This window comes from Rhinolophus hipposideros (genome assembly GCF_964194185.1).
Source record: "Rhinolophus hipposideros genome assembly, chromosome: 4".
Lineage (NCBI taxonomy): Eukaryota > Metazoa > Chordata > Mammalia > Chiroptera > Rhinolophidae > Rhinolophus > Rhinolophus hipposideros.
The window spans coordinates 99329414-99343741 of NC_138050.1; the positions used below are offsets into that span (position 1 = coordinate 99329414).

At 38.4% G+C, this 14328-nt stretch overlaps 1 protein-coding gene across 1 annotated transcript in view; it reads right to left on the reverse strand.

The window, feature by feature from the left end:
* The window catches only part of VWA8 (von Willebrand factor A domain containing 8), a 298600-nt gene that overhangs the window by 159399 nt on the left and 124873 nt on the right, over window positions 1–14328 (reverse strand). Inside the window, exon 21 of the mRNA XM_081046044.1 lies at window positions 2254–2330. Within this exon, the coding sequence (XP_080902170.1) occupies window positions 2254–2330 (77 nt within the window). The remainder of the gene's footprint in view (window positions 1–2253; window positions 2331–14328) is intronic.

Consider the following 14328-nt stretch of genomic DNA (forward strand, 5'->3'; position numbering starts at 1 on the left):
TAGTGCTCACTGTATCATCCTTAAAATGTAAAACACGCATCTTGCCATGTGCCTTCTGGCTAGAAAACTGGAACTATGTGTGATATGTTACAAATGAGTTATGCAGGTGAGAACTAGTAAACTATTTAAATGTTTTGATATTTCATTATTTTCCCCCAAACTTTGTCCATGTAGGAAGAAAAACTGGTGGAAAAGTTTAAAGGTAAGAGAGAAAAGGAAAAGTTTTTCAGTTCAACTGTCACAGTATCGCAGTGCTTGTATTTAAATAATGCTTATTCTACTTAATAATGGCCCCAAAGTGTAAGAGTAGTGATGCTGGCAACTTTGCTATGCCAAAGCGAAGGCTTAAAGTGCTTCCTTTAAGTGAAGAGGTGAGTATATATAGTAAAAAACATAGCATATTTAGAATTCAGTACTATTCACAGTTGAGGGTTGGAACTTACCCCTGCAGATAAGGGGGTACTATGTATGTCTTTTTTACGCTGGCAGTTTTAAAGATTCTTCTCTTTCAATATTCAACAATTTGATTATAATGTACTTTGTCATGGTTTCTGGCCTATCCTTCTTGAGTTTCACTAAGCTTCGTGGATTGGTGACTTTATAATTTGCATCCAATTTTGGAATTTTTACACCATTTATATCTTCAAATATTTTTCTGCCTTATTCTTTCTCCTTTCTTTTGAGTTTCCAATTACTCATATGTGAGACTGCTTTTTTTAGGGTTTCCATTTCAGTATGGAGAATTCCTAAAAATTTCCTCATCATATTTATTTTTTTTCCTCTGTAAATGCCTGAACATATTTATGGCACTACATGACAGTCCTTGTCTGCTATTTCCATTATTCACCATTCTGGAGTCTATTTCTGTTAAGCATTTTTCTTGTTTCTTTGTAAATCTAGTAATTTTCCATTTAATGCTTGACATTATGAATGCTTTGATGTTGACTGTCTGGATTTTGTAGTCTTCCTTCATTCAGTATTAGTTTGTTCAGCTAAGGAGTTAATTTATATTCTTTTGAATCAACTTGATCTTTTTGAGGCATTTATTTCCCTAATACTCATCCCCATAATTTTTAAAGTCATTTTGCATGAGAAAAACTTCCAAAATAATGTTAAATAGCAAGCATCCTTGTTTTTCCAAGGCTTATTTTTAAACTTTGTAAGGGTGTGTAGAGTAGCTTTTATTCTACGGATAGATGGGTCCTATTTCTACAGCATGGACTTCATTAGGGATCTTCTGAATACCAGTGTTCAGCCAAGACGCCTAACAGTGTGGGAGGTCTGGTGGTGGTTCAGCTCACAGCTCTCTTTGGTCATTGTTCTTTTTCTGGTCTTTTGTCCACGTTTATAGTTCTTTACTGTGGTAGGATTAATCTGGCACCAGTCACCCCTTCACAGCCAGAGGGAGGTTTTGACCATCCTTCAGCTTTACTTTGGTTCTCTTCTCTTTCTTCTTTGGCCCACTAACTGTGCCTTTTTTCTCCTCCAATTTTCTTTCAGGAACACATCATTATTTAGTGAAAGGACCCAAACCAGAAAATAATTTTTGTAATTCAATCCAATGTTGTTTCTACTACAAAATATTTTTTATCTCATGGGATTAAAACAATAACAATTTAATCTAGTTTTAAGTTGCTTATTAATTGGTATATTTCCTTGCGTTATTTCTACCCCCACCCCAGTGGCTGTACGTATATTTTATTTTAAAAAGATTGGAACAGTTTCACTAATATATCTAAAAACAACCCATGTCTAGAAAATCTACTTGATTAAAAGCTATCCCTGAACCAGCATTCTGGGATAATCCACAAAGTGTTTTTAAGGAAGGCAAGGGAACACAAATAATTGATTTTTTCCATATTTTTGAGTGCCTTATCTCATACCTGAGATTCATATCATTTATTGTTTCTCTTGTGAGCTATTTTAGCTTCCTGTTAGAGTGGAGTGAGACTCTACACATTTTTATTCTAATTTAAGAGCCTTTCTGTTGATGAAATCTACTCCTGGAATATAATGTTCATCACTCTCTGTCCACAAAATATCTATTAATTCATGTTTATAAAGCATTAGTCACTTTAAAAATAAACTTTGCGTGGTTTTATTACCTTTTAAGGAAAGGAGAGATAAGAGCAAGAGGAACAGAAATAAAATGAGTTTATAAAATGGGTCTTTAAGAAAATAATTTTATATTATACTGGGGAAAACAAAATAATTAAACCAGATCTTAAGTGGTTATGGGTCTTTTCCTCTTACCTGTGTAGCTGGATATATTCTCGGGGTCTATTGAGCAGGTGAAGAAATCTGTCAACAATCTTGTTTTTTCCTACACCCTGTAATAACACAAAAAGCATTAAGCAAAAAGAGCCTTTTGTCTGGAAGTAAAAAAAAAAAAAAAAAAAACAGAAGAATCTTTTACCAAAACCTATTTCTTCAAACTTGTATTATTTTAGCTATTATTAATGAAAACTGAACTAACAAATATACATCTTCTATGACACAGGGTGTTTTTTTCATGTGTGTGTTTTTTTAAAAAAATTACTTCTAAATATATACAATAGTTCCAATCTCTTATTTAAAATAAAATACATAAATAATTTTTACCCTTCTACATCTTGTTGTTTTCTATTCTGTAATTTTGACACTAAAGTGTCAACATTATAGCAGAATATTAACTATGTAAGATTTGAAGAATGGCATCAAAGGTGATCAAGTAAATACAAAAACTATGATTTTTCTAATCAGTCCTTCAGAAACATAATTTTCAATTGCAGGAAGATGTAATACTGTACTTCTTTTATTTTAATCAAACACTCACTTCTTCTCCTTTTACCCCACTTTGCAGTCCTTTAAAGCCTTGGAAACCTAAAATTATAGCCAGGGTTTAGTACTAAGTCTCAAGTATACGTGCTCATTCTACAAATGCCCTGATTTACTTACCACTTCCTGATGCTGTCCTTTTGTAGAAGACAGACTATTAAAAATGGATTCCACTCCCATGCTATTTCCCCATTTAAAAATTTTCACTTTGAGATGGAACACGTTATTCATGGGATGTAAATCTTTCAACAAGTGATTTGTGTGGGAAGAATAGGAGTGAATAAAAAAAGCTGAATTCTAGCAATAAATAACACTTACTGATTTCTTATACTGATCCACGCTCTATGCTAAGTATTTTTTACATATTACTTCATTTAATTATCGTAACAGTTCCGTGAGGTAGGTATTATGATTATTTTAGCCTCAACAAATCAAGAAACCAAAGCTCAGAGCAATTAAGCAGCATGCTCACGGTTACACAGCTAATCATAGTGGAGTGGGGATTCAAATCAGGTCTGTCTGATTCTGATGGTTTTAGTCCCAACATGATGGGCTATATTTCTTTCAGTTTGTAATTGATTTAGGAATCTGGGCCTTGAATGATCTCTTTCCCCACTTCTAAGAATCCATACTAAAAAACAAAACCAGGCAGATCAGGGAAAAGCATGGTGTCCAGCAGTAGGAGCCAAAGCCCCATAAAGGGAAGCTGGCAATTTCACTGGTATTTCTGCTACGTACTCAAAAATCTCGTGCCGAGAGGCATGCTACAAGCGCCAAGGATGGAGAGGGTATTTATGGAGCATTGTCTTTGTCCTTACACTGTGACAGCGCCTCTAAGATGAACAAATTCTCAAAGGGAATATGAGAATTTGTCCCTCACAATCCTCAGAGGGAGGTGAGACATACATACTTGAAACACAGAAGACAAGCCACCATCTAGATAAACTTCTGCTAACTTGTGTGACGTGGGCTCTCATAGAATTAGCATCTCTCGCTTATCTTTGGTCCATTAAATATTTCACAAGATGGCAGACACAAGGGAGATTAGGAGACGGGAATGATTACTAGCTACTTAATAAGGAAGACAGAGGTATCCAGCTTGCCCAGACAGGAGCAGGCAATTAAGATCCATTGTACACCCTTAAATCAGGGAGAGACACAGAAATATAAACGTTTAAAGAAGATCAGTATGGAAATAACCTGCGAAATACGCTGACAAGAGGGGAGACTGGTATTCAGGAGATCAACTGTTTACTTATTCAACATATCAATAAATATTTGTTGAGTGCTGGCATGCGTCAAGGGATAAGAGTGAACAAAAAAGATGAGGTTTCTGCTCTTACACAGCTTCCATTCCAGAAATGTGGAAACAGATTGAAAGGTAGATTAGAAAAATTAGGAAGAAAGGTAGCAACATGTAATTAGACAACTAACTAACTAACTAATCAAATAAATAAATAAATAAATAATCAAATAGTGGTGATAAGTTCACTACAGACGACTGAGATAGGGTGAGGTGATACTGACTGGGCAGCGATTTAACATGAGTTAGAAGTGAAGACCTCTCCTTAGGTAACTTTTAAGCTAAATCTGAATGACAAGGAGCCAGTGCTATGAAGATTACGAAAAGGGACTATAGCTAGTAAGAAACAAAGCTAGAACGGTAGGCAGGGTCCCGCTGTGGCCAAGTCTTGGAAACCACTTACAAGAGTTTGGACCATTTCCTAAACGCACCGAGAAGCCACGGAGGTGGAGGAAGAATAGGCTCAGATTTTCAGTTTTGGAAAATCACTCCGGTAGAATGCTCTGGTAGAGAGCAAGAATGAAGGCAAAGGAAAACAGTTGGGAAACGCCTTAAAAAACCCAGGCAGGAGATGATGGTGGATTAAACAAAGGAGCAGAGGCAAATAGATTTCAGAGACATTTAGAAGTTGGTGATGGGCTGCACGTGGGGATAAGGAGAAGTCAGTGTTGGTCTTGGCAACTGGGTGGAAGGTGGTCCATTCCCTGACATGTGAAAGAGGGGAGGAGGAGAGAATTTGCTGGGTGGAGAGGGAATTCTACTTTACACACAAAAAAACACGTTAATTTTGGACATGTTTGCTTTAAAGGGCCTGCTTCCCACATCCGCTTCCTCCTCTCCCCTTCTCTCCTCAAAGGCAGCCTTTTATCTTGCTCAGATGCTAGAAAGGGTCCTGCTTGGTCTCGGCCTCCGATTCACAACAGGCCAGCCCACAATTTGTTAAGTTATTTTCCTAAAACAGACATCTCATCAGGTCATTTCCGACTTCATTTTTAAAGCTCTGATCGTTCCTTCGAGGAAATGGTAAAGCATAACCTAGGAAGGAATTTCTGTAAATATCCTTAGCAAAATGAAACAGTTATAGCAATCAGCTTGTTCCAATCACGGTTTTCACCTAGAACAGAAAATCCTCAGGATTACTTTAATAACTGAATAAATACAAAAATAGTATCTTATTTTTCCATTATAAATGCTATCCATACTCATTTTTCTCATGGGAAATTTAGAAAACAAAGCACTTCCCAATGTGCAACTGCTAAAACAAATCTGCTATCGTTTTTATTTTGTTGCTGTGCATATCTATACCTACCAGTCATTATTCTGAACATAAAATTTGTATCCTTTCATAAAAAGGAGCATGAAATAGTTTTTTACAGCATTACTGACTCTTAGTGAAGATCATATTTAGTCAGTGAAAATTTAAACGGGAGAAGGAACCTGTGGAATGAGAGTTCCTAAAAGCTACAAACTGCCTCAAGAGAATGGCACTTGTCATTACTGTCCCTTTGTGTCCCTCAGGACAATGTCCCGGGAAGAAGGACCGTCACAGAGTTGGGGTCCTACGGCCCTTTGGCTACAGGGTCAGGAGAAAAGGGATCACTGTAAGAGACAGGAATCGCACCGAGGGCAGGAAGTACACATGCTTCCAGTTTCTGTGAGAGAAAAGATCAGGGGCCATGTCTTGAAGAACGTAGAAGGATCTGGGACTCTTATAACTTCCCCAGACTTACTATTTTAGTTGCCCTGTTTCCTCAGAGAGATTAGCAGCAAAAGAGGAAAAGGGCTTCCGGGCCTGTCTTCCTGGACAAGAATACAGAACTTGGACAACTCTGTCCATATCCTGTGGAGGGGGAGAAGGAGCCAGGAGTGGAGTAGGAGAAAAAGGCTGACAAGGTACGGAAAGCAGGCAAAGAGCGAATGAGGCTGGGAATGGCATTCGGGCGAAGGGTAATTGTTCTGGGACTTCAACGTTCAAAGATCCCCCGCCGAAGCAGATCAACTTGCACGCTTGCCATGTCGGCCATTGCAAGTGGCACTCAGACGTGTTCCTAACCAGCCAGCTGTCTCCAGAACCCTTGGCTTCCAGGTCTTTGCTCACACTGTTTGTTAGGATGGAACAGCCCATCCTTCCCCGTCTACCTGTCACCTTCCACTCACCCCTCCGTGGTCCAAGGAAATGTCCCTCCTCTTCTGAGGCTCTCCCCTGTCTTCTCTCCTTCAAATCTGAGACCCAGAACTGCTCTCTCCTTTGGGTTCTGAAACCACAGGCGCTGACACCACTCAGCACCCTGTATTCTGGTGATGTGTCAGGTGCCTTGGCAAGAAGACACGCTCCTGGAGGCCAGAGCCGTCCCCATTCATGTTCCTATCACTGGAGACTCAAGTAGAACCTACAGGGAATAACTATTGAGAACTGAGGAAAGGAGGGACGGAAAACAAAGGGAAGTCATGCGATTTGCATTTGCTAAAGGAGGTAGAAACCTCTTCTGGGAACCTTCTGCCCCCACTTTACCAAAGAGGAAACCAACATTTATGGGGCCCTCTGCTGTCTGCATACATACGCTCTCAGCGCTTACTGGAATCCTCATGCCCATCGTGTAGGTGGGAGGTACAGTACCTACTTTGGAGAGAAATAAACTTCAGTTCTAAGCAGTAACCAACCCTGTACACAACGGATTTTGAAGGCAAATCCATTCTGACTCAACATATTGGGCTGTTTTCTGTTTCGCCACATTGCAAAACAGAATGCCAGGTGTTAGCCTCGCTGAACTGATTTGTATGAAAGTTTATGTGCTGATGTCATGAAGTCAGAGATCAGTCACTCCAGGGTTATAAAACAGCCTGAAACATGTGTCCAGGACCTCCCTGCATGGTATCTAAGGTTCAGGAGGGGAACAGGGAGAAAGCCAAGTGGGATCTTTTCTTCTGCAGTAATATTTTAAATGGACTCCAAGCGTCTTAGCTTTGGGCATTCCTTCTAGTTCCCCCTAGTTCTTTTTTTTTTCTTTTTTTTTTTCCAGGAGGGTGTAGCCCGCAGTGGCCCATGTGGGAATCGAACAGGCAACCTTGGTGCTACTAACAGCACCACGCTGTAACCAATAGAGCTAACCGGCCAAACCCCTGCCCCCAATTCTTTAGTAACTTACATAGAATTAGAGCAGTTTGCATAATATTTAGAGATGTTTTTGCATTTTTCCTTTTTAGAAAAGCTACTATATGAATGTCATTAAGAAATCCAACTGCAGTCAAAAATAACAAAATAAAGAAACTAATATTACACCAAAATCACGAGAAAGAAATTGCAGCTTCTTTTCTTTAGCCTTAACATTTCCATCAAATATCAAACCTTCCAACTCTTTGCTTAACATTAGCCTGAAAATATACTTACTATACTACTGCTAAGGAGACTTAGATTATGATTCCTGCTTCACCTCTGTCAGGTGGAGTTTCCACCACCATCTGAGCTTAGATTTGCTCATTTAAATTCAGAGGGTCTACATGAGCTGATGTCTAAACATTATCTGATTCTAATATTTTGTAATCCTATAACAAAAGAAGGAACTGCTGTTATGTGATCACTGAAATTTCTTATTTCCCCTGTTCTCTCAGTGAACATGCATCACTTATGTAATGAGAAAAAAATCATTGAAACTGAATAGTAAAGAATCTGAAACGTGCACAAATGGGTCCTCTGTACCAGAGCCAACAAACAGTACCCAGAAGTCAGATGAGAAGACATACATTTTGATTGCACTGCTGGTTTGCATGGCTCTAAAACACACTTACTCATAAAGCTTCCTGTCAAAGTTACAAGCGCCTTTTTCAAACAGGAATGATAAAACCTACACCCCGGCAACATCCCTTTGGAATTCTGTGTTGTGATAAATGGCAAAGATATACTTTGGAGTAGTCTGGTCGTTAGGTATGACCAAAGAAGCCGTGACACATATTGTGGGGAAAAGAAATCGATGCGTCTGCAAAAACAAAATACAAACTCAAAATAAACACAAGAAAAATATTCACCAAGAAACACTGGATGGACAAACTGACTGGCAGAGAGGATGTAGCAGAACAGAAAAGAATTTCCAGACTGTAATTCTGTCAAATTCACTGAGCAAGGGGTTTGAGAAGGGACACAAAGTCATATAAATAAAGATGAGGGTCATTGCATTGGATGAAACCAAGTACTTCCGGGCCCCGGGACTCCCCAGCTGCCAGCGTTACTAGAAGCATCCAAGCTTAGTTATCAAATTCCCTGCTGCCATTACCTGCTGGCGACACAAGGAAGAACATTTCTGAACAAACCGTTCAGTCTCCCCACAGACGTCAGACAAATGTGCTGGCGAAGCAACGTGGGGTATTTCTGACGCTGCCACAAAGCAATCTGCCAGCGCTCAGTTCAAATTGCTAATTAGCAAAATTCACATTCTTCTATTTTGGCAATAAAATATCCACCGTATTTCCATATTAAACAATTCAACAAACATTTACAAAGTCTCTACGGGCAGAAAACTAAGTTCCTGGTCATACTAAGCCTAAAATTAATAGATGGAATGAGATAGGAAGAATTATATAGAATTATATAATAACAGTTGTATAACATCATAACATCCTGCTCGGTTGGCATGCAGTATATGTTTACTGATTTTCCTAACGTATGAAAGATTTCAAAATCAAAGGCTATGAAAATTAGAAAATCAAGCAGTTATTTCTGGCCTGGAAAAAATTAATACGGCTTAATTTCACTGTGTAAATTAATCAAGAACTTAAATTGGCTTAAAGAAATTTACTCTAAAACTATTTCCTCATTGGAAGTTTATCAATATTGGTATAATTCTGAATAAATGTTTATATTTATGAAAATGGATCAATAGCTCTCGGCATAAAGAGAACAGGAGAGAATACCTTCTCTCTTGCAAAGGAACTTGGGAGACACACTAATTAAACACAGGATCAAGCTTTGCTTGGATGCTGATTGGAGAAATCAATTGTAAAATGACATACCAGAGATGATCCAGGAAAACGGAAAACAGGCCGGGTATCAGAGTATAGTGCAGGATGATTATTAATTTGCAACTTTTAATAATAGAATTGTGGTTCTATAAGAGATAATACTGAGATATTTATAACAAAAATGCATTATGTAAAAGATGTATGAAAAGATGACATATTTAAAAAGTATTTGGGGAATAGATATAACAAGATGGATGAAATGCTGATAAATTGTTGAAACTAAGTGATGGGTACAAGGGAGTTTATTATACACTCTTTTTGTAGAATACCTTAAAATTTTGTATAATAGAAAAATTGTAAGTGCCCTGTACTCTGTATGGAAAGCATCGTTCTTGGCCTATTATAAGAACTCAATATGATATTATTGCTATTGCTGCTGTTATCATTACTAGTATAAGAATTAGGTAAGATGGTGAGAAAAAGCATGAGCTTTGGGGTCTACATTCTAACTCTGCCATTAATTAGCTCTGTGACCTTGAGCGAGTATTTCAACCTTTTGGAGCTTAAGGCTGCTCATTTGTAAAACGGGAAAAATAAAAAATATTTACCTCAAAGGTAAATGTAGAACTAAATGAGATGACAAAAAACGTACATTGGAAACTGTAAAATATACAAATATTAACCATTTTTAATCCTTGCTCATAAGAAACTGATAATTCAAGTTATAGATGAAATTGAAAAAAAAACACAACCTATAACAACTTTAAAATAAACCTGAATAGAAATGTGATAAAATACTGTAAACATTCAGAGGAAAACAAGATTATTTCCATTTGGGGAGACTAAGAAAGGCTTCAGAGAGGAAAAAACATCTATACTCTTGAAAACCCGCAGGATAGTCGAGGATGAGGGGAAGCAGCACCCTGTGAAGCCAGCACTGGAAAATGTCTGGGGGGCAAAAGGGACTGGGATCGCAGGAACGGTAAGAAGCTGATTCGGAACAACTAGAATTACGGAAGTATTTTGGAGCTGATCATAGGTCATGTGGAGTGTCTCCCTATGTAAGATTTTGTTTGATAGGCAAGGGGGAGCCATTTTCAACTACTAGCAGGAAAATAAAACGAAGAGATGCTTTCTAAGATGTCTATCACTGCTGATAGATCACAAATTACCGTGGAATCGAAAGGAGTACCTAAAAAAGCAGTATTGTAAAAACATGAAACACAGGACAGTCAGGCATAGAGAAGGCATCTTGCATGAAAACCAGCTAAGTGGTTATTTGATAAGGAAGGCATGATATATGACGGTAAGGGCAAAAAATATGCACTATGGAATACAAGAAGGGGTTATGCATAAAAATTTCACTGACTGCTATCATTTGGCAAAAGCATATAAGGCTACTTAAAAAAAGTTGACAAATATGGCAAAATAGACAAATACATTCATGTAGAAGTGAATGTGAATTATTAATTAGCCTCATTAAATATAAATTAATTTTGACTTGCTTGGACATTCTAACAGCAGAAACCAGGAAAAATCATTATATGTAGATGATTAAATATTCATTTCTTAAAACAAAATACCACACATGTTAAAAATAATTCTTACAGAAGGGGTATCTGAGCACTTTACACCACCACACTGCTAAAATATTTTTCCTTCAGATCTCTGAAAAAATGCAACTGCATTTCAAAACTCAAGTATTCCTACACATGAACAAGTTTATTCTTAGGGAGTTTTTAAACAACAGCAACAACAACAACAAATGCTGCTGTAGGCTGATTCTATAACCCAAAATATTCACGATAAATATTCTGCATATAGAATATAGCTCTACGAAAGAAAATATGATATGGGAATGGGAAGGAAGGAAGGAAGCTTATTCTTGAGTAGGGTTGGGACAGAAAAAGCACCACTGACTCAAAAATAAATATGCATTTCTCTTTTTTACCTCTCTCAGTAAAGTTGAAATAAATAGAAAGTTATGCTGTGATTTAAAAAAAAGCTAGTATAAAACTACTAATTGCATGAAAATTACCTGTAATGTTATGATTCCAGTAAGTAGAAAACAGTGCATGCAACAGCATACAAACTTGCTGTACAGTATACAGCATTGTATACCAAGGGACTGTCAAACGCGTAATTTCCAGGAACCTTATGCCTTTGGCTGACAGGCAGCAATTCTGCCTCACTTACTGGGAAGCTGATGTACTGTGCCCTACAATCCCACATAGAAAATTGAAAGGATGAAAAAAAATCAATCTTATTTCACCAAAAAAGCCCACTTTATTTTGCTTACGATAAGGGATGTTTATGGAATTGTTTTTAGCTTCCCAATAGAATAGTTAAGAAATCTTGTCTCATCTTTAGAGAAAAGAATATTATAAAAAGGAAGGAAAAGATGGGATTAGGCTTAACAAAGATGATAAACCTTGAGATATCTCAAAATCAAGACGTATTCTTAGTCTTTTCAAATTTCCTCATTGTAAAAACTGTCACTGGTAACAGGAATCTTTCAAAACCTCTCTAAACTTAAAACAACTGTTGGAAAGTTTCGTTCATGGCCTTCAGCCAGTTTCTACTTTGCAAACAGAAGGCTGGGTAGACTGCATCTACGTACAGTTTGTGTTCAGAGCACTCATTACATTTTATTGTATAATTACACTAACCCACTGCTGGCTGCTCTGTCAATATTTAATACCCAAAGCTTCACTTCTGATTGACTTTGCTTCTTCCTGAGTAGTCATCATGTAATGTTTACGAAGGATGAAGAGAAAGAATGGAGCCAGACCAACTAACTGCTACAAGTGGTTTACTTATTTTCAAAACAAATCATGTGATTAAAACAGGCATTTTCCCAGATGGCTGTCACTTTGCATTTGAGTGAAAACACCAGTGACACTACCCTGGGAGTTGAGCGTCAGCAGTCCCTAACCTGTCAGCTGCATGTCACGTGTCTGTCTCTTTTTTCCCACAAGATGGAAATAAGGAGGAAGGTGAGAAGGGTCATAAAATATAAAGAGAGGTACCGAAATACCCCTGATAAATACAGCGGAGTATTCTCTCCAAGCTATTGATGAAGGATCTGAGTTACTATCATTGCAGAAGTACCCGCTCCAGAAAAAGGAATTTCCTGGATGATTGGGACGCTGAAGAATGGAGGGAAAGAGAGCAGTAACTCCACACCCTCCTCAGCAAAGCTCATCCCTGTGGGGTACCTGTTATACTTGCCAATGATACACAGGGGGCTTCACCCTCCCTCTACCTCCTACCAATGGAAGCAGTCCAGACAGAGTCTAACCATAATTAACCTGGAGGGCATCATGCGAAATGAAACAAGCCAGACCGAGAAAGGCAAATGTTGCATGGTATCACTCATATGTGGAATCTGAAAAAAAATACGTCCAATAGAGTAGAAAAGTGGTTGTTAGGTACTGGGGCTTGGGGGAAACAGGGAGATGTTGGTGAGAAAGAACAAACTTTCATCTCTAAGATGAACAGGGTCTGAGGATCTAATGTTTGATGTGGTAACACTTTTATATAATTGAAACTTCAATGTTCTCACTAAAAAAAAAGGTAAATATGTGATGTGGCAGATGTGTGAATTACAATTAATAGATGGGAGGAATCCCATCTGTCACAATATGTGTAATTATTAATGTATACATGTATCAAACCATCATACTGTACACTTCAAATACATCATAATTTTGTCAATTATATCTCAATAAAGCTGGGGGAAAACAGAGTCTAGAATCTTGCTCAGATTTTAACACCAATGATAGCTCTTAAAAACAAGTTTGAAAGGAACTGAAACTGGCCAAAGTACTCAAAAAGCTCTGTTTAGATTTTAACCAGCCACTTTGGTCCCATTTCCACTCCCAGACCTGGTAAATGTAAGCATGCACCAAGTTAGACCTCATTTAATTAGCTAAATACTAATTGGCATTTAATTATACTAGTAATTTAATTAGTATTTTAGTATTCTGTAGTTAGGACTTTTTAAAGAGTGAAAAAAAGGCTGTGAACAATTTATCACTTTCCTTTTAATTCTTGTTTAGAAAAAGAAATGAAACGAGAACTTATTAAAGTCCTTTTTAACAGTACAGTGATACACAGATTTAATTTTAACTGAGCACCTACTATGAGCCAGACACTGTGTGAAGTGCTTTCTGTGCATTATCTCATGTGATCCTTACATCGGCCCAATAAAGTACGACTTTTATTTCCAGGTTACATATGAGGAAACTGAGCCTTCGTAAGATAAGCATTTTGCACAAGTCATGGTCATCTGTGAAGTAGGAGCTACTGGACCTCTAGCCAGCTAACTGCCAAGCCTGTGCACTTGACCTGTAAACCCCTCAACAGGCCCGTTTCTATTGTTTTAAAAAATCAACACTTTAAAATGATAAGTTTGAGGGACTAAATAAAGAAAGAATGTGCATTGTTTCTATAAGTTAAACAAAGGAAACATAAAAGACCCAACTCCTCTGGACGCTTGTTATCCATAATTTAAGGCTAATTAAAAAAACCAAAGATGTGCTTCATGTGAGTCTGAGAATTCCATTAAGGAAAATTATCAGGACCCTCTGACGACAAAATGGTCATCCATTCTCTCACTAAACACATGCTGAGTATCTACTATGTAGCAGGTCCTGTGCTGGGAACTGAGGATACAGAGATGAGCGAGAGAACTGTGGTCTCTGTCCTCGAGGGGCAGACAGACAAGCTGGGAAGACATCATTCTACGCGGGAACACCGTGGCATATGACCAGTGAGATGACAGGGAGATCAGGACGCAGAGCGGGGCAACCGAACCTGCTAGGGAGGGATGAGTGAAGACGCCCCTGGAGTTAAGGGAGGGGGTGTGGGAAGGGGAGTGGAGGGCTCCACACAGAAGGGCACAGATCAAGGACCAGAGCAGAGATAAGATGCTGCCGGAAGTTCAGAGCCAGAAGGGAGGGAGCCAAGGCTGGGGACTAAAAAGCGAGCAGAGGCCAGACCCTGAGGGCACTGAAAGCCATACCGAAGACTATACCTGAGGGCAGTGGGGAGTCCATGTACGCAGAAACCAGAGACTTTATCAGATTTTAATTTTGCAGGTGTCGATCTGACTGCAGAGTGCAGAGATCAGGTGGGTATATGATGGGGGTACAGCTATTTTAGGAAACTACTGCTACAGTCCAGGTGCGAGGTGACGGTGAACGGGGCTAGTGTGACAAACGTGGTTAAAAGAATAGAATGGGTGGGGGGAG